Source organism: Ictidomys tridecemlineatus, chromosome 7 (genome assembly GCF_052094955.1).
Source record: "Ictidomys tridecemlineatus isolate mIctTri1 chromosome 7, mIctTri1.hap1, whole genome shotgun sequence".
Classification (NCBI taxonomy): Eukaryota; Metazoa; Chordata; class Mammalia; order Rodentia; family Sciuridae; genus Ictidomys; species Ictidomys tridecemlineatus.
Genome location: NC_135483.1, coordinates 189,430,171 through 189,455,433, shown reverse-complemented (window position 1 = coordinate 189,455,433; position 25,263 = coordinate 189,430,171). Strand labels below are relative to the sequence as shown.

Genomic DNA, 25,263 nt, shown 5'->3' with positions numbered 1-25,263 from the left:
CGGCTGAATGGAAGCCTGGGACCCCCAGGACGATGCCTGCCTTTTATAAGAAGCCACCTCCCCCCACAGTCCCCAGGCCCTTTCTCCCAGCCAGGCTGTCCCCCTTTCCAGATCCTATGCTACTGGGGCTTCCCCTGTTCCGGCCTCGGCATTCGTGCCTTGCCAGGGTCCCGGGACCGCTGGGTCTGTGCCCCCGACCCCCCCCACCGTGGGCCCCGGGCGCCCGCCCCGGGCATGCTCAGAGCGCGCAGGTCCGGGCGGCGGCGGCGGCGGCGGCGGCGGGGGGAGGAGGGAGCGGCCGCCGCCGCCGCCGCCGTGCGCTCGCGGGCCCGGGCGGAGCTGCGCAATCCTCTCCTCTCGCAGCTGCGCCAGGACAGCCGGCGCGCGGCCGAGCCCACAAGTTGCCGGCAGCACAGCGCCGCGCCGCCTCCTCCAGCTCGCAGCCCTCTGCGCCCACCCCGCAGCGGTGGCCAGTGCCAGGACGCACATCCCGCCGACACTGACCCCAGATGTGAAAGCGGGACTGCAGCCCCTCACCCCCCGGCGCGATCCACAGAGTCTCGCCAGCCTCTCCTCCGTCAAACCCCACGGCTGGAAGATGTGGCAGCCGGCCACCGAGCGCCTGCAGGTAAGGAGACCCGGGAGGCCGGGGGCCAGCCTGGAGGAGGAGGTGACCGGCTGGAGGAACCCAGTTGGTGGTGCTGCTGCCCACTTGCTGGGGATTTGCCCTGTAGGAAGCATCCATGGGAACTGGATGCTGTTGGCTTCACCCAGAGCCGGGTACCCTGCGAGGGTAAGGGGGTGATGAAACCGAGGACCACACTGCTTGGAGCGTTACAACTTTTGGCTTGGGGGTGTTTGTGTGCGAGTTGGTATAAATAATGTTGGGTTTTCTGAGCAGCAATTTTAGATTGCATTCCACTGACACAATTTACTGGTCTGGGATTAGGATTATTTGAATCCAGATTTTTTTTTCCTTTTTGTCTCTAGGAAAGACAGAACAAATGATTTGTGAAAGCATCCATTTGCCAATATAATTTGGATATGTCAAGCTTGGTTTGGCTTGGTCATGGTATGCTACTTATTTTATTTTCCCCTTATTCATTGGCTCTCTTCCTTCATCTCTCCCTGAATCCAAGCTCCTCCAGATATTTGAAAGTCAGAAGTTTAAGTTCAGGCAGGAATAGTTAAGTCCCCTGTTATCCCATCAAAAGTTTTTCATAGCTTGGTCCTGAAATGCCATACTGCCTGTGATTTGCATTCTTCTGAAGCTAGGGAGTTGAAGAGCGGGTTCAAATCAGAAAGAGGGACATTTTTCCCAGTGATACTCCTTCAGTGACACTTTGGGTCTTGGGATGGCCCTGTCTGCAAAGTTCGATGACTGCCTTCGATGACTGACTTTTGCCCACAGATATTCTCTGGGGGTGGGGGTGGGGGGAGACAGCTACTCTCCACTGAATCCTGCAGTTAAACTTTTGGCAGGCTCAGAGCCATATTGTTTTGTAGTAAACTTTGAAGAAGTGTTTAAGTGGTAAAATATAGCACCACTGGAGGCTGAGCATCTCTGAAGACTTAGGACAGAGAGGCCAGGAGTCCTGGCTGGCTTGGGCGATTTCCTCAATGAACATTCCAAGCCTCAAAGAGACAGTCAGTCCCTCAGACGCTGGGCAGGCCAACTTTTGCCTGTTAGTCCTCATACCAAGGATTAACCTGCAGAGGGCATTGCATTTAGCAGAAACAGATGCCCCACAGCTCCATTCCAAGTCTCCCTGGCCATGATTTTTTGGGGAGTGTGTTCACTTTAGCAAAGCCCCAAGACCAGTTTCTTGGGGTCTCAGACAGAATAAGCAAGAAAACCTGCTGCTGGCTTTGAAGATGAAGAGGTAGGTGACCAGGTTCCTGACACCCCTGTCTTATTAGGTGAACCTCAGCAGTGAGCCCAGTTATAATTGGCACAAGGTGATGTAAATGTATTTTGGCAGCGGCACCAGATGTCAGTGGTGCATTTGAATTCCTCCTTTAGAACAAGGCATGATTTTGATTTCAAAGAAGCAAAATGATTGATGGGAGGTGGTGACTCCCATCCAAGAGCAGAGAGTAGCTTTTGGAAGTCCTTACAGAGATGTGGTCACAGTTCCTGGAGGTGGTATTTATGGCCTGCTGATCTGTGCCTCTGAAGAGTTTGTAGATTTTCATCTCTTGAAGTGATTCCTACTGCCTTGTTTCACTTAGAGAGTCCTGTCAGCTCTGGAGCACGTGACTCTTGGCAGGCACCAGCTCTGGCTGGAGTCCCCCGTGGAGATCTTTCCCTGACTGAAATGTTTCCCTGCTCTTCTGTGAAATGTGCACACGTGCGTTTGGCCTGAGTCTGGGTTTTTTGCAGTTGCGTTTGCAGTGAGTTTGTTTTATTCCAGGGTGCCATGTGGAAAGAGCATGGTTTTAGGTTTTTCAAAAACTCTGGTAAACAGGGCTTATCACGAAGATCCAGTCACTGTCGGGAGGCATTTTCCGATCTAGTCTCTAGCCGTTTCTTTTTTAAAAAAATACATCTCAAGGCTTGAGGTTATCCAAGTGAGCCCGCTGGGAAAAATCTTCACACTCATGGCTTCTTCCAAACAGCCACTGGACTCTTCTTAAAAACACAGAATCTGTAGACCTGTATGTTTTTCCTTTTTGCTTCTCGGGGAGGGAGCCGTGACAGTGAGGTGGCGAGTGAGCTGCTTGTAATAGTATTTTATTTACATTCTTTGTGGTTGTCTTTGTCATGGTCTCTGTTTCCTGTCTGGGATTTTTTTCCTTCCCCTTCGCCCTCAGGCATGATCATATAGAAACGGTTGCTTCCGATTCCTCAGTGAGTAGGATGCTTTACCAAGTCCAGATGCCAGGCCAAGGACACACATTAGAAACGGCGTTGAATGGGAAAATAGATGGGAGCCCCTCCCCGGTATCAGACCCACCCTCTCCCCTCCTCTCATGCAACCTCATTCATTTTTTTCTCATTAATTTTTAATACAAACGTTATAACTGAGACAAGCTGCAATGAAGAAAATGCTTCAAGGAAGCCTTTCCAGAGCTTCCAAATGGGATCAAGAAATCAATGGATTGTATAAATACCTAGAAATCAAAAAAGGTGAGAGAAAAAAAGAACCAACATCCTTTCTAGTTGATTTTGCTAGTTCCTGTGGGGCGATGCTGATTCGAAGGCTCCATGAGAGTGTGGCATGGCTTTGCCTAGAGAGTCACCTTTTAACTAATTGGCTTTTGAATGTGGCAATTGGTTCCCGGGCCCAGGAGAGGGTATCTCTGATCAGATTTGATTATCATTATCATTGACCACTTGATGGCCAAGAAAAAAAATGAGGCTGATATTTTCTGATATGAGGTTTAGGTCTTTGTCCCAAATCCAGTAGAGGCGAAGGGACCTGTTGCCCTGAGCAGGGCTGAGCTGGGTGATTGCTCATTCAGTCACAGGGACTGCGGCAACTTCATCTGCTCCCTTGAATGTTAAAACTTGTGTCGCATCCCACTCGAGCCCTGGCCGGGAGCTTCTGCCATTAAACATATAATAGGATCAAAAGGAATGTGAAGATTTAAAATACCGCCCCAATTTTTAAAAATGTAAATATGAAATTTTCCCTTTTCACCTTCTCTGCACAGTGAACTTTTTTTTTTTTCCTTGCAGGGACTCGGTAGGGTTATAAATTTTTAAAGAAGCAGATTTGAAAAGAGCTCTTTTCAGGCAAGTAAAGTGGACTTCTCAGTAGAAAAAGGCTCATTATCGCTTTTTTAAAATAAGAGACCAGATTACTTCTGACCTTGATATTTGAAATTTTTCATTGGATTCCTGATTGGCTTAATTGTTGTGCTGGGTGGATCCCTTCAAAGTAGCAAACCCGTCTGTGCCAAATGTGGGCGGACTTTGCCATAAGGATCATGTATTTCTCCAGAGAAAATGTCTTCAGTGAGCTACTAGATGCTTTTTATGGAGGACAGGAAAGGAGACAAGCAGGAGAAAGATGAGACAAGACTGAGTTCCAGACAAAAGGAGGCCATACTTCCTTCGTGTCGTCGTTATTTAACGACGACAGAATTTATCAGAAATAAATTTAAATTCTAGCAAATTCTAACCATGGAGTCTATGAAACTGTCTTTCCTCGGGGTGTTTAATAAAGGCTCCAGTGCAATCGTTTGCCTGTCTTTCCTGAGATTCGGGTTTTCCATGGCAGAATGTGTAACTTTTCATGCCTGAGGCTGGATATTGGCTTCCCACCGGGGCCATGCTGTCCTCACCCATCCTTCTTCACTTTTATTTTGGTCAAGGCCTGTGCACAGGCATCTCCAAAAGAGGGTGAGATGAGGGAGTGCAGGAGGAAAACCACATCCTAAAGACCTTTCTTTTGGTTTAACTTTGGGCTGATAAAGAAGGTTGAAGTTCTGAACTAAATATTGTTGGAGGAGTTAGAAGGTAAGAGGACTTCTTTCCCCAGGATGGTCTTGCTCTTGCTCTGCCTTGATTTGGAGCGTGGATTATTCTAGATGTATTTCTCTATGATGACGCCGGTTTCACTTTTCCCCTGAGAAGTGACACTGAAGAACCCTCCAACACATCAGCTGCAGCCCATTAGACCTGGCTCATCAGGCAGAGGGAGAATGTTGGCCAATCTGATACTTTTCCAGGCAGACCAAATTGACAGCAGGGACTCCCAGCAAGGACAGGAAGAGAACGGCTGGCCTTTATGGAGTGTGCTCTGTGTGTGTGGCACTGTGTTGAATTTATTTGAATTACTGAGCTCATTTATCCCCCATAACCATTCTTACCCCCATTTCTTAGATAAAGAAACTGGAGGCCAGAGAGTTGAAATGATTTGCGTGGGCTCAGGCCGCCAGAAAAGAACTGAGCCAGGGTTTGACCCAGGTGGTCTGGCTCTAGGCCTTCTTTCCCTCCACTTCACTGTGGTGCAGAAGGTCGAGAGACATTGTGCAATGCTGTACACGTGTTCCCGCTGGTGCCATGAACCAACGGAATTAGCGCAATAGCTGATTTGCTGGCTCCAAGAGGCTACTCTCATATTCCTGCTGAAGCGGTGCAGTTGCCTGTGTTGGGCAAAGGCTCCCCTGTGTTTGGTGTCCCAGATCTTTGGGAGAAATAAACCTCTGTATCATACTTAGGCTGAAATTCCCAGGTGCCTTTGAAACTCTCTTCAGCTGAAGCATACAGCCATTTATCCAGAATGGAGATCTTGGAAGCTGCTAATCAAGCTGGATCACATATGTGGTCATCCCAATTTTAGACAAAGCGTGGGGAAGGAGAGACGATAGGAATGTTCCAGAGCAGCTGCTTAGAAAGCAGCAAGCCCTTCTCTTACCCAGGCACAGGTGTTTGGCCAAATCTGTTTAGATTTGCTTTCCTTTTCATCCCATATAGTTGCAGGTAAGCATGAAGCACCGGTCCTTATTGTTCATAAAGAAAAACAATATAACTTAGTCAAGTTATATTGTTCTATGGTGTACATGAATAATATGTAACAACAAATCCTACCATTAGGTACCACTATAATGTAATAATAATAATAATAATAATAATAATAATAATAATAATAATAATAAAAGAAGACGAAGAAGCAACACTGTAAAAAAATGAGAGGAAGAAAAGTTGGGGTTTCATTGATGGGGAGCCTTAGTCTCTCTCAGAAGTAAAATGCTGTCTTATGTCATTGACTCTTTCTCCAAGTTCATCAGCAAAATCTCTAACAAATAATTTGCAAAGTGCAAGCGCTGGGAAAACTCTGCCCCTTGGTTACCCATTGCCTAATGGTTCTTTCATGTTGACTGCACTGGGTTATCTTGGAGTGTTAGGCAACTTTTGCATTTTGTTTGATGTTCCAGATTATCTCTCTCCTCCCTTCTCTGCACACTGACTCCATTCTGTCCTGAAAATCAGCCCTGGAAGACTCTGGAAGAGTCAGCCCCTCACAGCCCTGCAGCTCCTGGGGGTCAGGCTGCCTTCCAGGGGAGTCTTTTACTCCATGAATAGCAGCAGTCCAGGGGCTTGTTAGTGGTCAGCAAATAAAACCAGCCCAGAAATGCTCAATGGCTGCAGTGTGCTGTTCTGTCCCCATGGGCACTGATCTAAACGGGAGCTCTATATGAGTAGAGCGAGAAGACATAGTTGAGATGTTTGTCCAAAGACTTCTGTAAAGTCGAGTGAAAGTGCTTTCCTATCAGTTATGTTAAAAAAACAAATCTTGATCCCAGTTGATCAAAATTAGTGGTAAGGAATCACAGTATATTGGCCAGATTCCACCCCTCAGCCACAGACGGGAAGGATGGTGTCAAGGAACAGGAGGAGACCCGCTTTGTGCTTTGGGCATATTCCAGGACTCCCAGTGTCACAGTGAGCTCTTCCACTTGGTGCTGATGCCACGTAGGTCCCTCATGGGGCAGAAGTCCTCTTTTCCATTCCTGATGGCCCAGGACTTCTCCTCCCCATATGTTTCAACTAAGATCTTACTTGCATCAGGGTCATTCTGGCAATGACCTTGTTAGCCAGTTTTTTTCCTGAGTCAAGAGTCACTTGGTTAAAAAAAAAAAATCAATGAAAAAAACAGAACTGCCTTTCTATAAATAATTTTAACTCAATTGCTTATTTGCAATGTTTCAGCATCGTTTTTTAACTTCTCTGAGTTTTGCTCTCCCTGTCTATAAAATGGAGACATCTACTTTGCAGAGATTTTGGTATACAGTAAGTGCTCAATAAATAGGGGCACACCTGTCAGGGCTGGTCACTTTAGGAACAGGACCTGTGCTTGTCCCACACCCCACCTTCCTCTTGAGTTACAGGAAGTTGTGGTCCCCCGACTGTCATGACCTTTATGATTGGAAGTTTAGTTTTGTCAGTCTCATAAGCACAAAGGGGGTTGCGAGGGGGCCCTGGGCTTGGGCAGCTGTCCATCCTGTGGTCTGACCGCTTGGGTCCTTGTTTTGGAGGGGCCTAGCTGTGGCTCTCCTGAGTGGGTGTCTGTGGTGACCTCTGACACTTACTTAGTTTCTGCCAGGTAATGATCCCAGGTTGGGAAGAAGCCTTCCCTTTTGTACATAGCGGATGTCACGCTGAAGGTGACCATTAGCAAGTCCCACGTGTATCCTGCCATTGAGAGTCCACTGCTCCAAAAGATATTTTGAGTTGGTTAAGTCATTCTAAAAGCCACTAAACACAGAGCTGCTGCCACTCAGGGACAGTCGGAAGGTCACATAGTGGATGGGTATTCCCAGGCATGTTGGTGCCCAGAGGGCCAGCAGAGGAAGCGCTGTCAGAGCCAAGGTCCTGGGCCAGCCTTGCCTCATGGCCCAGCGATGCTGCCAGGGGAGCTGGCATTTGCCAGTGGCTTTCGTGTCATCTTTACCTTTCCTTTCCCGCCAGGTTCCCTTTCTATGGAGAAAATCAAGAAATATTATCTATGTTCCTCAAGACTCACATTGTGGAACTAGCAGTACTCTTAGGGAAAATAGCAAGAGCATCCAGCTTTTACTAAACACTTACTATATCCCTGGCTCTTATCTGTCCTCCCAGCAGAGCTGGGGTTCTCGTCCAGCTCGCTGGCTGCAGGGGCCACAATCCTCGGCAGCCTCCTGGATCGTGCACGCAGAGCCCTTTATTCTTGAGACGTTTCTAAAGGACAGGTTCCCCCCCCCCCATTTATGGATGACGTAATGGATGCCAGGAGAATTCAGGTTCGATCCAGGTTAGGTCTCTCTAACTCATGGCTGTGGGTAACTTTCACTTGAGTCTGTGAACTAACTTTTTTCTCTGCTAACGGAGCTCTAACTTGATCAGGGCAAGGATGGCCAGGCCCTAGTGTCTGGGAGAGTGGTCCAGCCTGGCCATGACCATCTCATCATAGTTGGTCTCGGGTCTGCCAGGAACGTTTTTAAATGTTGGCATCCAGGAGAGTACCTATGAGGGATGGCTTCACTTCAAGTGAAGCTTCTTGAGGAAAGAGCCTTCCATACCCCCCTTTCTTTTTCCTTCTGTTGTGAGCGAAGCTGTGATGTCTGCCATTGCAACAGCCACGTAGTGATTCTGAAGCCACAGATGATAAGGCCAAGAGGCAATCTGCCAGGAGGCTTGGATAAGATGGAAGGGACTTGGTTCATTAAGTGGCTGCTGAATTTACCTTCTAATAACAGTTCAGGTTGAAAAATTTGCTTAAGCCTGTATAGTACACTAGTGGGGACTTCTAATTTTTGGTACCTTTGACGTTGCTACTAAGGGTTCTAACCAGGTTAGGTCTCCGTATTTTACTCATTGCTATGGGTTGAACTGTGTCCCCTCAAAAGATGAATTGAAGTCTCAATCCCTGGTGCCGTGACTATAACTTATTTAGAAATAAGGCCTGTGTAGATGCAGTCAGGTCAAGTGAGGTCATGTGTAGGAGGCCACCTGAGGATGGAGGCAGAGCATGGAGAGAGGCTGCCACAAGCCAAGGAGTGCCAGGGATTGTGGCCCCCACCCAGGGCTGGAAGAGTGTGGGAAGTGTTCTTCCCTAGAGCCCCTGGATGGGGTGTGGTGCTTCTGGCATCTTGATTTTGGACTCCCATGAGACAGTTTCTGCTCTGCTGAGCTGCCCGGCATGCAGCAAAGTCATGCTGCCTCCTGAGTGCCTGCTCTGCTCCCAGTGGCCAGGGTGGATTGCCTGTGGGCCTGGGTGCCCAGGTGGGGTGCAGAGTTGCCAGGAGAAAAGGGCTCCATAACTGTCACTCTCCCTCGAGACTCGATCCATCCACAGTTTCTTTGTGAGTGACAGATCCTACCACCCACTGTACAGCGGGACGGGCCAGCCATTCCTCTACTGTGAGTGTCATCCTGGTGGGGAGCAGCAACTGCGGTCTATGTCCCCATCTTCTGTGGTCCCCTAGGAACGGGCCGTGGGCTGGGTGGTGGCTGACTTGAATTCTTGGTAGCCTGGTGTACTCGTTGTCTAAGGCTGCCCCAATGACGTGCCACAGACTAGGTGTGTCATCTACAGCTCTGGAGCCCTCCAGCAGCACTGGTGCCTTCTGGACTGTGAGGGAGAATCTGTTCCAGCCTCTGTCCCAGCGTCTGCTGGTGGGCCGGGGTGTTCCACATCCCTCGGCTTCCGGTGGCATCGGCTCGGTTGTCCCACGATGATCTCCCTGCGGGTGTGTTGTCCAAACCTTCCTCTTACAAGTGCGTCAGTCATTCCTGTGGGCTCAGTGGCCTGCTTTGCTCCAGCGTGGCCTCATCTTTACTGGTCACACATACAACTGCCCCATTTCCAAACAGGGTCCCATTCGGAGGTCCTAGGGGCTAGGATTCCGACATGACACTTTGTGGGGGAGGTGCGGGGAGTGGGGGTAGGGACCCAATGGAACCCATAACACTTTAGTGTAGAATTGGGTTTCTGCCATGCAGCAATCCATTTCTTCCCACTTGGCCAACCATCAGGGGGAAAAAAAGGGGGCAATGAGAATTCCATTCAAGTCGTTGTACAGATGTGAAAAGGATTGCTACATCTACCGTGTGCCGAGGATTTAAAGTAAAATATATATATATACCTTTTTAGGAGAAGAAATCAGATAGTTCAAAAGTATGTAAAGAAGTTATTAACTTAGCCCATTCCCAGTTCTACCTCTGAAGAAATTTGTATGATCTGGTCAGTGGTTATTTTCCCTAGACTTTTGCAAACATATACAGATCTATAAATGCATGTTTAGGTTTTTCTCATGTATTTGGGTTCTGTAGCCCCCATCCCCACTTCACAGCATTTCCTTGGAGCCTTTTATGATCAATCCATGCAGCTCCAGCCTGTTGCTCTTGGAGCTTATGGAGAAGTTTGTGGTAGAGCCCAGCTGCAACTCAGGCCTTCATTTCCCTGTGAGGGGGTGTTTAAGTTCAGTCCCTTGCTCTTTTACCTTTCCCCTGTAAACTGTGTGCTATAAGGATTTGTGCATACCCTCATGTGCTTGTGCCTGTGTTTCTTTATGTCTGAACTGTCAAATCGGAATGGCTGAGTCAAAGAGTGTCTGTGGTCTCAAATTGAGCAGCAGCTGTCAAGGAAGGCCTTTATAGACAGCTCTGCATGTTGATCCGAAATTCATGTCATTTGACAAAGGAACAAAGAAGAGAGTGGACCCATGTCTTAGTTTGCTTGAGATGCTACAACAAAAATTCCCTAGACTGGTGGCTTATAAATGGCAGAAATGTGTTTCTTATAATATTAGAGAAGTCTAGAAGTCTAAGACCGTGGTCCTGGAAGATTCATTGTCTAGTAAGGACCTGTTTCCTGGTGCAAAGAGATGGCACTTCCTTGCTGTGTCCTCATGTGGAGGAGGGGGTGGACAAGCTTCCTTGGGCCTGTTTTAGGGCACTAATTCCATCCACCCCCAGGGCCTAGTTGCCCCCACAAAGGCTTCACTTCCTAATACTCTCATGCTGGGGGTTAGAATTTTCACACACGGATTTGTTCAGACCAGAGCAACTAGAGAAAAGATAATAGTGTTTTCAACAAATGGCGCTGGAACAATTGGCTATCAACATGCAAAACAAAAGCCATAGCATCTAGGACAGATCCAAATACAGATGGTCCCCAGTGAGCACTGGTTTGACTTATGGTTTGTCAATGCTACAATCGTGCCAGAGCACATCCATAGGGCTGCTCTGTTTTTCACTTTCAGTATTAAGTAAATTGCATGGAATATTTAATACTTTATTGTAAAATAGGCATTGTGTTGGACGATTGTGCCCAACCAATAGGCTAATGTTAGTGTTCAGAGATTGCTTTAGGCAGGCTGGGCTAAGCCATGAAGTTTGATATGTGCATTGAATGCATCACTGACTTCAGATGCTTTCAGCTTATGATGAGTTTATTGGGACTCAACTCTTAGTACGTTGAGGGATTATGTTCCATGTACATGCATCCATACCTCATACTATACATCAAGGTGAATCAAAAGTTGATCATAGGCCGAGTACGGTGGTGCATGCCTGTAATCCCAGTGACTTGGGAAGCTGAGACAGGAGGACCGAAAGTTCAAAGCCAGCCTCAGCAATGGCAAGGCGCTAAGCAACTCAGTGAGACCCTGTCTCTAAATAAAATACAAAATAGGGCTGGGGATGTGGCTACTTGGTGGAGTGCTCCTGAATTCAATCCCTGCTACCAAAAACATAATAATAATAATAATAATAAAGAAAAATAAGTTGATCATAGTCATGAATTTAACAAAACTCTTAGATAAAACAGCAGACTACCATTGTGACTTGTGCACATCTGTCCAAGCATCACTACCATCACGCTAATGAACAACCCATGGCATCCAAGAGCCTCTTTGAGTTGGGCAGAGATTTCTTAAAGCAATGACAGAAACACAATCAATGAACAAAACATCGAATTGTATCACAATGAAAACCTGTGCTCTTTAAAAATATTCTTAAGAGAATGAAAAGACATGATCTAGGCATGGAGAAAATATTGGCATATCACATACATAGCAAAGAAGAAACTGTTGAAACTCAATAATGAGATACACATGCCAGTTTTTTAAAAGATGGCATAATGGTTTGAACAAAAAAAAATATATGGATAATAAGATAAAGAATAGGGCCACCGATATGCACATGAGAAGATGTTCAATGTCATTAGTCATAAAGACTGCAATGAAATGTTACTTTGCAAAACTACTGGAATCACGGAAGTCAAGGAGGAACCGGGTGCTCTTGCTATTGGTGGGAAGGTGAAGTGACTGACGCAGGTTAGTAGTTGTCCAAGGATGGCCGGGAGGAAGGACTACACGGGGGTTTGAGGAAGGTTTGGGAGTGATAGATAGGATCAATGTCTCCATTACGGTGATGGTTTCCCGGTTTACACATATGTCAAAATGTATTAAATGGTGCAATTGACAATGTGTCCTCTGTACCTATATGAAGCATTTTGAAGACACGAGTGTGGAATATTATACATCAGGCCCAGAGCTAGAAGTTGAAAGAAGTAGCAGTGCGTTCTCAGGATGCCCTAAATCCTGTGGGTTCGCTGTAGCTTTCATTTCCCTTTAACTCATAATTAAAATTATAATTTTTTTATTTTAGAAATTAAAATTGTAACCTAGAATGTACATAATGAACTCGGAAATTGTTCTGGTAGTTCTTTTCTCTCTGTTTAAAACCCTTTTTCATTGAGTTCCAGAAATGACATTTTTTCATCTCTCCCTGTTTGCCTAAGTATTTTATAGGAAAATTAGTTGGTTGAACAAGAAAAGAAATCCAGGCAAAGGCGGGAAGTGTGTGGTGGGGCCTTGATCCTGGCTCATTCTCCACGGCCCTCGTTCTCATCCTGGCTCCCAGTCTGTGCGTTTCCCATTCTGTTGTTTTTCCAGCTGCGCTGTCCGCGGGGACCTTTGAAGCTCTCTATCCCAGTGCCCAGGAGACTCTGGAGACACTGCTGTTGAAGGGGTGACTCCAGGATTGTGGCCCCTGTGGCTGGCTGGCTGGATCCCTTCTAGCTATTCTCCCTTCCCTGACAGAGACACATAGGGAAGACATCTGTCTAACCATCGGTGACTCTTGATTCCTTTGTGAATTAAAGTAATGTGCCTAGCAGATGTAGGCTCTGGGTTCCTTACGGAACAGTTCCTTTTCCTTTGACAACTAAAAATGTAGACTGGATGGAACAACTTATCCAATGGCTGTTGACGCTTAGTGAAAAGCATCCACAAAAATGACTTATCTATTTGTTTAAAAGTGTTTTTTTTTTTTCCCCTCAAGAAGGAAAATTTGAAGCATTTGACTCAACACCAATGAATGAAAGCCTGTTTGATGAATATGTGAAGGGACCATGTGACACCGTGTCCGGTCTGGGGCCCTGTTCATGTGATGGCAGCAGTGTTAATAAATAACAGGCACACAACGAGATGTGTGGTAGCCCTAGAAATGGCAAGTAAAACACTAGACTTTGGCTCCTAACTATTTGCTTTACAGGTGAAGGAAAGAGATGAAATAGGTTGAGGGCAGACACAGCAGAGGGGCAAGAAATCCAGGAAGAGGGAACACTGGGAAGTTGTGGGAGTGGGGTCGAGAATATGCACACACTCAGAGAGGAAGAAGGGGAGAGTGGAGGGCATCACACCAACACTTAGTGCTGTCTCTGGCACCTTCCTGGCTCCATAAAGATGACTGTCACGCTTGATGTGCAGAAAAATATATTCATTCATCACATGCCCACACCTGCTCAGGTGGTGAAGGCTTTGTGGAGTATCTGACCCTTTTGGAGCAACGCTGCCTGCAGATGAGGAGACTGGAAATTGGAGATTGATCTATGCAGACCCAAAGACACAGGGCGGGCAGTTTGGGGCAAATGGGAGATGATGAGAATATTTCTTTAGATTACAGGTCAGGCCACCAGGGACCTGGACAGACTACGGACAGTGGAGAGATGGTGGGGCTTTTAATCAGGCACCCATGGCCGCTTTACTCCAGGGTTAAGTCAGGGCCTCTGTTTTGTGTTTTGTATGTGCATTTTCTCAAGTTGAAAAATGAAGACAATGGTTGTGAATGCTGAAGTATAAGAACTTAGCATGGTAACTGGCAGACCACAGGGAGTTGGTGGATACCAATGCCTTCCCCCATTTCAGATCTGAGGGTCATCGGGGGATAGAAACATTGAACTTTAGAGCCAAGTAGAAAATACAAGCTTGGCATTTCCCACAGTGGGTTCCATGAAGCGTGAGTTCATCGAGTTGCTAGTGGGAGACCTGCCTCCAAATAGTCTGGGAGGCTCTAGGGAAGCCCTGTAGGTCTGGTTACCTGGTGCAGGACTTCTCATAGCCTTTAGGGTGCTGGTGCCCATGGGTTTGCAGTTGGGGAGAGAAGATGGTCCTGGCCACTTAATGAAGGCGCGTTCCACAGCCCAGGGCACGTCAGTGTAGAACTTTAGCTCCTCTAAGTCCACCAACCATGGGGCTGAGGCTTGGCTCCAGCTCGCAGGAATGTTTCCTTTGGCTCCTGCAGTGGATATAAAAACTTTACAAATTAGTTTCCAGGATTTAAAAATTAGAAGAACTTATAAGGAAAGCTGGACTTTCTGATTCTTTTTTAAAAATGGGCAGGTCAGACCACAGAGGGCCTGTATCTTCACAGAGGGACCACCAAGCATCTGCCGCTGCTGCCCTTGAATGGGAAGAGCACGGCCCCAGCTTGTCCCAGGTGTCAGTCATAGCTGACACTCTTTGACACAGAACTGAATCTTCAACTCTTTCCTGTTGGAGTCAGCATGAGATCCTTGATTCCCGGTTCCTAAAGGCCGAGGTGATGAACGGTTTTGTAGCGGAGTTTATTTGTGCAGCATCATTTATTGCTCTCTGGTGGCTGACCTTGAGGTCCATGCAGGCAGCTCCTCTCTTCTCTCTTTGGGGAAGACGTGGTTGGCTCTTCTCCCCCGGGCATGCAGAGGCACAGGAACTACAAGTGTTGTTGCCTGTCCTGTTTCTAATCCAGAGCACATGAGAGGGCTTCTGCAGAAGTGGGTGGCTTCTTCTGCTTTTAAGTGAATGCAGACCACTCCTTCCTGCATCCCCCACGCCAGGCAGCCAGCGCTTCTCATTGTTATGGTATTGGCTCAGTTGGGGCATTTATACTGCCAAACATTGGAATAGATTGCTTCCAAAAACGGGGTAATGGGAAGGGTGGAGGAGAGTTTTTAATTTCAACATTTTCCTCATAGATTGTCAGCCTGTGAAGAACCGTAGAAATGCTGCTTCGGAGAACCCAACCGGAGGATGTTGGAGATGGTGGCAGCACTACCTTGTTTAGAGAATCCCCGTTTCCACCTCCCCCACAAAAAAAGAACCTCAAAAGCAATTTGCAGACTTTTCCTGGTCCCCCTGGGAGCAGATCTGCTCTGGTGTTTCACTGGGGCTCCCACTGCCCATTTCCTGCAGCTACAGATTCTATTTTTAGCATGCCAAGTACCTGGACTCAAGTCACACAGTGGCTTGAGCATAACAATGCACTACGCCTCCCACCCTCAACCCATCTTCTTGTTTCATGAAAGCACACGTGATCTACAAACTAAAAAAAAAAAATACAAATATACATTAGATCCTTATGTAGTTCTGAAAAGGCTGGCTTTTGATTAGTAAGGGGGCAAAGTCACATGCTTTTAAAGTTCTTTCCAATAAAAGGTAAAAATAGGGTTTTAAAACAAGACCAAAATGAAATCCCTCAAACAACAATGAGGAAAGGAGAGATTTGTTATGTTTGAAAACCTAAAGTTATAGTAAAGGTTATAGCTGAGTTTAAAACTTTCAGCTCTGAGCTTCCTGGCAGCCAAGTAAGAAAAGAAACAGGGCAAATTACTTAGTCCTCGTTCTCTAATAGAATAAAGTATACCAACTCATGTGGGGCCCCAAACTTTTTCATAGTTTGAAGTAGTTCCTGGAATATATCATGTGGCTCTTTATATGGGACATTGTAGCACAGATTTCGGGTAATAGCATTAGTTGCAATTTTGTCGAAAAAAAAAAAACAGGAATGCTAAGTCTGTTTATATAGAAGTAGAAGGGGACATCTGGGGTGGTTTCTACTTAGCTTAATTTCCCATTTTCTGGTAATAGCATCCTGATTTTCTTTGGGGAACTGTTTTCCCCTGTTCCAATGGGAAGCTGCCATCTAGTTTCAGGGGAGAGGTATCTGTGAGTCCACGTGCTCTCTTTTAGCCACAGGGTCACTGGTTGTCCCAGCTAGATTCATTAAACACTTCCACCCAGGAGCTGGAATCCTGAGTATGATGACCCAGGGAATGAAGGCAGCCAGGGCTGATAAACCTGATTAATCCCTTTTCTGAAGATTGTCTATGGTTCTGCTGCATAGACTCTGGGAACTGATCCATCCTTCTCCTTTCTGAGCTTGGTCTTCCCATCCTCCTGTCAATCCAGGGCCATTCCAATATTTAGATTTTTTTTCCTGCTTATGTTATGTGCGTAATTTGCTCAAAAGAGATAAATCATAATTGGCTGATCTCTTTGAGAGTTGGTGTCTGTAGCTTGGAACCACAAATCTCCGATGGACCTGCAGGTAGAATTTTCCCTTGAATCATTAACGTTTAGTCTGTTGTTTTTATAAAGTTGATATCCTGAGGTGGGCATAGGTAGGTGATAAGAGAAAGAGCCATTCTTGAAAACTCTCAAAGACACGGAAACCCACATGGATACACACACGTTCTTGCAAATGACTATGTATTCCTTGTAAAAAGCGTGCTGGGAGATGAAGAAAGGGTGCACACCATTATTTTCTGTTCTGCACATATCCTTACTTTATTAAGTGACTTTGAGCAAAGATAATCCTAATTAATAGTTCTGGCCCGAAGCTCCCATGTTCTGGCCCATCTTTGGAGAAAGATTTTTGTCCTTGTTTATCAGGGTGTAGCCCTGCTATTGGCATCTGCTATAAATCTTAAGGTTTTTATAACTTGGATGTCACTCTCACCTTCCTGCCAAATCTCTGCACTGAAAATGTAGAGTGTCATTTTAAGTAATGATGCTTTTACTGCATCCAAAACAAATAAAGGAATTTTGGTACACATTACAAAATGAATCCCTCTTGTTTCTGAGCTTGGAATGGAAATGGTGTTAGGGATGCAAACAGCTGTTTTGGCCAAAACAGTTAAAGAAAGACAGGGTCACAGGCTGTCTGGGCTCATTTCTTGAGAAACACTTGTAGTCCTTGGATAAAAGTGTGAATGGCTCCATAAGTTCACTCTAGGACACTGTAGATTCTTTAGTCTACAGAGTTCAATACCTCCATGTCTGGCAGTCCTGACCTTCTGAGAAGAGAATGTAGATCTCAGTCCCGAGGCCCTGCTTCCCCACTTTGATTTCACACAAGGAGGAAATCTTCAACACGAAGCTCTCTGGACCCAGGCAAGTTCATCTGGCATCAGTTAGCTGGCTCACCCTGCCTTCTTCCCCACCCACCTTCTGGTCTGTGCTGCAGGAGCTTGGTGCTTTGTGGAAAACGCATGAGCAAAGTGCAAATCTGCAAATCTGCAGAGTCCTACAACCAAAGCGAATTCAAATTAGTGTTCCCCAGGTGGGAGTCATTTTAAATATTCAGGTAGAGAGCGCAGCCAGTATCTGTTTAGAAAGTTGATAGATGGTTTTCTGGAAGTAAGGCAGTCTCGGGAACAAGGAACACAGTTTTAAAACCCTGTAACTTCACGTTTCCTTCTCTCTCTGTGTTAATGGTAAATAGCAGAGCTCGATGCTGATCCCTTTACGCCTTGGCCGGGAGAGTTGGCGGTTTTTCTTCATAACGTGTAATTCCATGCCTTTGCTGAACAGGGGCTGACCCGTGAGATATGTGTTCGCTCTGAACTGGAGGGCATGTGGGTTGGCAGGGTACCTAGGGGCAGGGCAAGCACTCAATGAAAACTCAGAGGCAGTCTTTTGGAAATAAAAATTAATTTGCATTTACAGGGAGCCCTACTTTGGACATGAGGGAGAACTGCTCTGCAGTTCTGGAGCCCTCCTTTACTTTCCCTCTCTTCCTTTCCTGCTTCTCTCCTCCTCCTTTCCCCACAATGAGAGAGAACGCTCTTTCCATTCCTGAATTGTTTGAACTGCCTTGCTGACTGCTGAGCCTTTCCGACATATTTTGCAGCTTTTTCAAGGGGCTACCACTACCTCACCTTTCTCCCATTTTTCTTTTTCAATGGCCCTAGGCTCTCCTGGGTTGGAGGTCGCAGCTGAATTGAACAGGACAAGTACTCTGTTGCTTCACAGCCATTGCCTGTTGTTGTTGTTGTTTTTACCTTTTGAATCTATTTTTATTGGCGCATTGTAATTAGACACAATGGTGGGATTTATTATGCCATCTTCATACATACACATAACATAACCTGCTCACTCTCCTTCCTCAGGACCTTCCTTCCTGACCCTGCCATCCACTTGCTGTATTCTTATGATGTCCCTTTTTTTCCTTACTTTCTTTTTTTTTTTTTTTTTAACTTTTTCTGGCTTATGTTTAAGAGGGCATTATCTCTGCATTAGGTGGTCATCAAAACTCATGTCTTGGATTATAGGTGATGGAGACAAATGGATTCATTTTGATCCATGGACTGAAGAAATAGATATATTGTGGATTTCTTATTACAGGCACCGAGAGTCTATTTTGAACCTCAGCAGATGCTGGCTTTTGCTAAAGAACAAGGTCTTTATCTTTGTCTTTTCAGTCACTGGCCCTTAAATTGGAAATCTACTTTTGATTTGAGTTGCTAATGCCCACCTGTAAATAAGGAAAAGAGTGACAGAGCATATTCTTTATCTCTAGCATTTCCTGGTGCATCTTTGAGGAATATTTATGCAGTATAACAATTTCATAAGTGTTAACATTTAAAGAAAACAGTTCCCATTCTAAGTATGAATGGAAGCCTGCCTTCGAGATTTCAGACTGGATTAAGGCTGGCCACAGCAGAAGGCAAAGTCATGTCTGAGTCAGAGCTCACACTCGTGGGGGTCCTGAGTACGACCCAGACAGTGGAAAAGACTCAGATGAAATGTCTTTCTGTTGACTTATGGCCTTAACCGATGGGTTTTGGAACTCAAAAGGGTCAGGGAATTACATTGAGACATCTGTTAACCTTGTATGCAGTAAGCATTTGGTATGGACTGAAAAAAACGTAAGCCACGGTGATGTCAGCTGCTTTGCAAATCCTGGGTGCTTTATTACAATGAATATTTTTTGGAGTCATTCCTGATTCATGGTGGATTTTAGGCGTTATGCATATTTCCAATCAGTGAGCACCACTGTGTGCTGTATAGGGCAGCATCATTTTAGATTTGGAAGCAGTTGTGATACTTGAAGAGCCGGACACTACCGATTTCATGAATGCACATCCCAGGGTGGAAAATCCACGGGCTGTGGCTGAGACTGGCCGCACTGCTTCCCTGTGTCCAATGCCTACAGGTTTGACTTTAACATGTGTCTACCGACCTTTTGGTTTTGGGTGAGGAACCCGATTAGGTTCTGAAGTGGGTAGAAAGAAGAGGTCCTTGTGCTTCAGGAGGTGTCTCTCAGTTCTTCAAGAAGTGGATTGTAGTTACATGGGAATCTCCCGGAGGAATGGGGCCCTTCACAGCCCTTCCCTTTTCCTTAGGAAAATGAAAGCTTTCCTGCAGCCCGAGTCCTGTCCGGGAGGTCCTGATATCTCAGATGAGAACTCTGTATGCCGCCCGGCCCTGTATTTGCTTAGGGCAACAAACCATTTTGACTGGGTGTGTTTTTGCCGCCCCCCCCCCCCCACGCTCAATCAGGAAACGGGGAAGATGCTGGGCCACGCACCCTCTGCTCTGCCGTGGGTGCTCAGTCAGGGTGGGTGTGGATATCCCAGCACTCCCCAAGTTTCTCCATCTGCCTGGGAACCTTTCTGCTTTCTCCCTGAGGCCTGGTGCCACGCCGTTCTCTGATGGGAACTGTCAGCCAGCGCTGGGCCTCCTGGTTTTCCAGCCCGATGGCACGTGTTGAGACTCGCCAAGACCATTTTTTTTAATGATAAAAAAAAAATCGCCTCTGAGTGCTCAGGAGTTTGTGATTTTCATGTTTGGGTGGTTGCTGTTTGGTTGACTTGTTTGGGAAAATGTCATTTAACGTGCATCTCTTGCCATTTCATCTCCTTTCCTGCCGCCTTTGCACATCGGATGTGAGAAGATTGAATGGAACCAGGCCAAAGGGACTGAAAAGTCAGTGACGAGGTGGAAACACTTCTTTCCTCCTCCTCTGTGGTTGGTGTCTGTAAAGTGCCTTGATCACACGCTGAGAAGTGGCTTTGATGCTTTGGCCCAGGGTCACCGAGTCTCCCTGTCCTCTGTGCACGGCAGGCCATTTTCCACCCGGGGGTGTGTTCTGGTGCGTGGTGCCTTTGCCAGTGTGGTTTCCTTGGTCTGAAACAACCCTTTCCGTCCCCTGCCTACTCTGCCTCTCAGAGCAGATGGAGTTGCCTCACTTCTGCCAGCGCCTTCCCGGCCCAGCAGGTGCGGTGAGTCGTCCTCCCTCCGTCTACCTCCGTTGTACCTCTCAGCTCATTCGGCTTCTTCTCTGTGGTAGAATTACTTGTGGGCCTCCATCTTCCAAGACCCTGTCAGCCCCCAGGGACTGGGGCTGGGTCCTCGTTCACCACCAGGCACCCCATGCACCTGGCTTGGTACTTGTGACGTGGATGGAAACGCGAAAGGGGCTCACCGAAGGTATGGATTTACCTAGTGCTTCGGTACACGAGTGATTTTGTGACTTATTATTGCTACCTCTTAACCCCTGTGCGAAGAAATTTTAGAGATGGATTCCCAAACAGATTTTGGTTCTAGAAAGCAAGGAGGTGCTCAGAAAGAAAAAAGTTTTAAGAAGACACAGGCTGGGCACAGTGGCACATGCCTATAATACCAGAGGCTTGGGAGGCTGTGGCAGGAGGATTGCAAGCTCAAAGCCAGCCTCAGCAAATTAGTGAGGCCCTAAGTAACTTAGCAAGACCCTACCTCAAGATTAAAATTAAAAAGGTTTGGGGTTAAGTGCCCATGGGTTCAATCCCTAGTCCCTACCCACTTCCTGCAAATAAATAAATAAATAAGAAAGACATGGAAGCCAGCTTGGCTTTTATTGACTAAATATGGTACATATGGTACAATAGACGTCACACTCCAAAATAAATGACAGTGGTTGTGGATTATATCCCATCAAACACAATAAGAATCTATTTATATGTACTAAGATTAACTTTTTAAAATAAAAAAAATATGTAAATTAGTGAACAGAGGAAATCCCTTCCTGATAACAGAGTGTTCATCAATAAAGAAGAAGTGATATTTAAAAATCACCATTTTGGGATCATCATTGTAATAACTGAGCCAGGCAAGAATCATGGGTGAAGTCTCAAACTTGTGGGAGGGTTTAACGTGAAACCGGCTGTTTATACCGTCTCCAGTGTCTCCCACCAATTATCAATTGAGAAAGAGAAAGCAGTAACCTCCCCATGAAGTCAGGTGGACGTCACCCGAGAGAGAGTTAGCGTCACCCTACTGCGGCTGACCTTGGTCACCTGTCTCCTAGCAGGACCTCTAGAAGGCTCACTCTTTCTGTTCTGGGAACATAGGCTCCAAAACAGCTGGCTCCTGCTCTCCAAAAGCATCCATGTCCCGAAAGACAAAGACGGGCTGGGAACCTGTCCCATATTAAGTCGACGTGGCGACCAAAGGCACGGACGGGCAGGCTCCTGAATTAGGTCTCGGCCAGGGAACATTTTGACAGAGGACTTGATGATGGGTGGCATATCGTTTCCCCATAGCTGTGCAAGAGCCTGTGCTTAGGAGACGTGCAGTGAAGCATTTTGGGTGAAGGTTCCTACGACACCTTCATCTTGTCCTCAGAGGCACATGGGGGAAGGGGAAGAGGGGAGGAGACAGGGAAGGAAGGAGAAGAAAGAGAGAAGGAACGAGGAGGAAGACGAGAGGAGGCAGAAGGGGAGGGAGGAAGTAAATACGAGGGAACGAGATTCTAAAGCAAATGTCAGCTATGACTGTCCCTGTAGATCCTGATGGCCTTGGAATTATTTCAAAATAAAATGTTGAAGAGAGCCCAGTGCCCATACAAGTTCACAGACACCCTTCCTGGTCATTTGGGGGAGCAGTGGTCACTGAACTGCCCGTGCATCAGGGCAGGCTCTGTTCTCTGCTCTATTTTTTTTTCCCCTCCCTGTGCACCAGGTGCAGAACCTGGTGGCTGGCAAAAATAGGCAGTTCCTAAATATTGGACGCTCACAGGGGCCTCAGGGCCTCGGAGTCCCTCATATTCATCTTCTCACAATGGCAAATGCAAATGGCCAAGACACAGTTGACTCCTCTCTAGTTCCCTTGCAGCTAGTTACGGTCATATAAGAAGTTAGCTGTGGTTAAGCAGAGGGGATCTCCGAGAGGTGCCCGCCTCCCTGCCCCTCTTTGCTCTGTCCCGGCCGGCAAGGCCCTTTAGACCATGTGGTGGGGGGAGCCGGGTGCTGAGAGGCCACTGGGTCCCCCATGCCAGGGCACACTAGCCCCTGGCGGCTTACCCCAGACTTCTTTTCTGTGAGAGAGAAATAAACATCTGCCTCCTGTAAACCGTTATTATTTGGCCTTTTCTTTCATTTACAGCTGAAGCTAATCCTCAGCGATACGTTTTGCTTTCTGAACGTCAGTCATGGCTATTGAATGTTTGTCCCTCGGTGGAGTTTGTGTTCCATGTGTATCCCACACACATGAGCAGTGACACTCTCTGGCCCTGGGGTCTGCTGTTTGCGCTTTCTGTTTTCTCCAAGCGGAACTTCCCTCCTTCTGACATGGATTTCTGTCCTTGGCCTGGTGGCTCTGTTTCTGTGGCTCTGGGTGTTTTCTGGAGGACACCCTCCTCCTGTCATGGCAAACTCTCTCCCTTTTGCAAATTGCTCAATTGGCCTGAAAGGCTGGTGAGAACTGGCTTCCTTAGGAGCGTTCTTGTCTTGAGGGACCAGCTGCAGACGGGCTGGACATGCAGAGGTGGGCACGTGGAGTAATCAGAAAATAGGAAACTTGAACCATTTCCAGCGGCCAGCCACGTTTTACTTCAGCTGGAAGAGTCAGACCGATCTTCTTAGTGTGCTCCTTCTGTCTGGTGAGTTTCGTTTAGCAAATCTTTGTACTTTTCCGAGTCATGTTTTTTTTTTTTTTTTTTTTTCTTGCTTGGTGGACGGTTCTCCCTTTGAAACTATTTATTGCCACTAAGGTTTGCGGCACAGTCAGTCCCACAGATAATCAATGGGTGTGTGTGCCCACAGCACAGCATAAATAGAGGAACCGACTTGCAGCTTGTTTATTGCTGGGCTGGCGTGTAAGCAACGAGGCTTAGCCCCTCAATTACGTGTGTGTGGGGTGGAGGGCAGGAACCTGGAAGTGGACCTCACAGGTTCTATTATTTACTTCAAAGCATTTATTTTTTCCAAACGCTACATGGATGGAGATCGGATTTGCTTGCACAATCTCCATCATAAAGTCGTTTCATGGCCTGAGCACTGTCATTTGTAGCATGATTTCTTTTGGTGGGCTGGCTGTCTTGGTTCCCCTGGCTAATATGAATTTGAAAGATAATTGGTAATTACTTAAATGAAAAAGGATTATGTTTGGAACTGTCATGCGTGAGGCCTTCCCACTCTTTCAACTCGGAACAGTCTAGACAGGAATCAGTAATTGCTATTATATGCAAATTTTATTTTTAGTCCTGTAGCAAAGAGGACAAATAACTTCTGTGGTTGTTGCTCTTGTGCTTATTGTTGTTGGGGGCCACTCAAGCAGTCAGTAAAACAAAGGAAACACAAAGACAACCAAGAACCAATCAAATCAAATCAAAATGGAGAGGACCACACCATGAAGCATGATAAAAATATTCCCCTGGCCTAGGGGAGTCTCTTACAGAGGGCAAAGTGCTCTCCTCGTGACTTTGGGCAGGTTACACAGACTTCTGAGGCTTGGTTTCCCTGCGTAAAATTGGTCCAATAATACCTGCTTCGTGGAGTTTTTCTGAGAGTGAGAGGACATCATTTATGGGCAAGTGTTTTGTACACTGTAAAATACTTTCAAGTATTTTTTTAGCTGTCGGCTAATTAAAGGAACAGCATGCTCTCCCCAGACCTCCAGTGCTCATTTTTCCGTTAAGCAGCACTGCAATTTTGCCTTTTAGATAACAGTGAAGGTTAAGAATTTGTCAAAAAATTTTATGTAATGTGCATAACATATTCTGATTAAAATGGGTAGCATTACCTTCAGGATTATTGTTGGTGTTATTGAAAGTTCATGAGAAAGAAGTTAGGCAAATAAAAAAAAAGAAAAGAAAAAGAAACAAAACAAAAACTAGCCTCTCTCCCTTGGCCTTGGGAATGAGGGGTTAAGAATTACGATCGATCGGTTGATCATATATAGTCAGCTGAATCTTTTACCAGGCGGCCTGGGCAATTACCAGAAGTGTGGTTCTCATCTGGGTCCTGTTTGGGACTCTCCAGGCTTTTGTCCAAGAGATAAGCTTTGTGAGTCCTGTGCTCTGAGAAAACAGAGGGAGTGCAAGGGACTTAGTCATGCAGAAGAGTTTGACACAACAGGTGGGCTTTTAAGAGTGCTGTCCAGGAGAAGATGCAAATGCCTTTATTAGTTCAGACAGCTCTTTTAAGTGTACAGAAAAACAGGCTTGCTGGGGGAGCCGGGCTTTCTTACAGGACAGACCTACTTTGGGGGACTTTGATTTTTAGGCAACTGAAAAGCAAGTTCCCTTTAGATTACCCGAGGCTTCTGTTTAAGGAGTTTTGAAGTTCTTCAGGATTCCTTCCGTTTCTCTGAGCCCTGAAGTGCCTAACGCCCTAGCAGGTATGGTACCTAATACTGCCAGAAGCAAAGCATAATTGGGGGAGGATTTTGCAGGAATCTTTTGACAGGCACTCAGGGAGCAAAGTCTAGGATGTGAAACTCTCATGAGCACATAAGAAAGGAAGAGTCTCCAAGTTTTATTTTTTTAAAGGGAGAATTGTCTTTGCAGAGGAGGCAATATGCAGAGATGGTACAAAATATTTTGCGTTTATAATAGGGTATTGGGGTTGTACAAAACACAATCTAAAATGAGGAGATCACTGATCTCTTGAGGTTACACTGAGTTGAGTGGGTTTAAGATGGGGGAAAATTAAAAGATTCTGAAAGATTGAGTCTCTTTTTAAATGTGGTGGTCTGTGGAGTTAGAATTTGGGGAAAGAGGGTCATGAACATTTGTTGATGAAGACAGTCATGCATGGTAGCTTCCAGGGGACTCGATCCCCATTTCTGGTTTTCACAGCTGGTTGCAGTGGTCTGGGTGATGTTAAGAATCAAGGATACTTTTTTTTCCCTGTATTTGGAAAACATGGTGCCAAACTGTTTAAGTCTGACTGGAAACAGGCTCCTCTGAATGAGGTCCTTTTGGCCCAGGAGAGTCCTCGCTCAGGAGCCCTGGTCTCTCTGCCTTACAGCAAGGCCCCAAGGGCCCTGAGGTGGTTGTGAAATGAGGTTGCACTCATCCTCCGTTGAGAACTAAAAAAGTAACATATTTTGTTTACACAGCGCTGGTTTTATCTTTATTCTCATGTTTGTATTAGAAATGAGTAATTTAGTCCCAGAAAAAGTACCCGTGGGGCATGCTGCCAAGACTCGGTGCCAAACATGAATTTTGTGATTGAAGTATTC

The 25,263-nt window shown here is 46.3% G+C and overlaps 1 protein-coding gene across 4 annotated transcripts in view; it reads left to right on the top strand.

Moving 5' to 3' along the window:
- The first annotated feature begins 282 nt into the window (after nt 1-282).
- Nucleotides 283-25,263, top strand: part of Pid1 (phosphotyrosine interaction domain containing 1) — a 222,440-nt gene continuing 197,459 nt past the window's right edge. The window contains exon 1 of one of the 4 annotated variants that reach the window (XM_040267967.2): nt 283-628. In XM_040267967.2, the coding sequence (XP_040123901.1) occupies nt 599-628 (30 nt within the window). In that variant the 5' untranslated portion in view covers nt 283-598. Of the gene's footprint in view, nt 629-1,814; nt 1,884-24,128; nt 24,418-25,263 lie in introns of those variants that run through there. The other 3 variants (XM_005326455.5, XM_078018145.1, XM_078018144.1) reach the window with 3 other exon arrangements.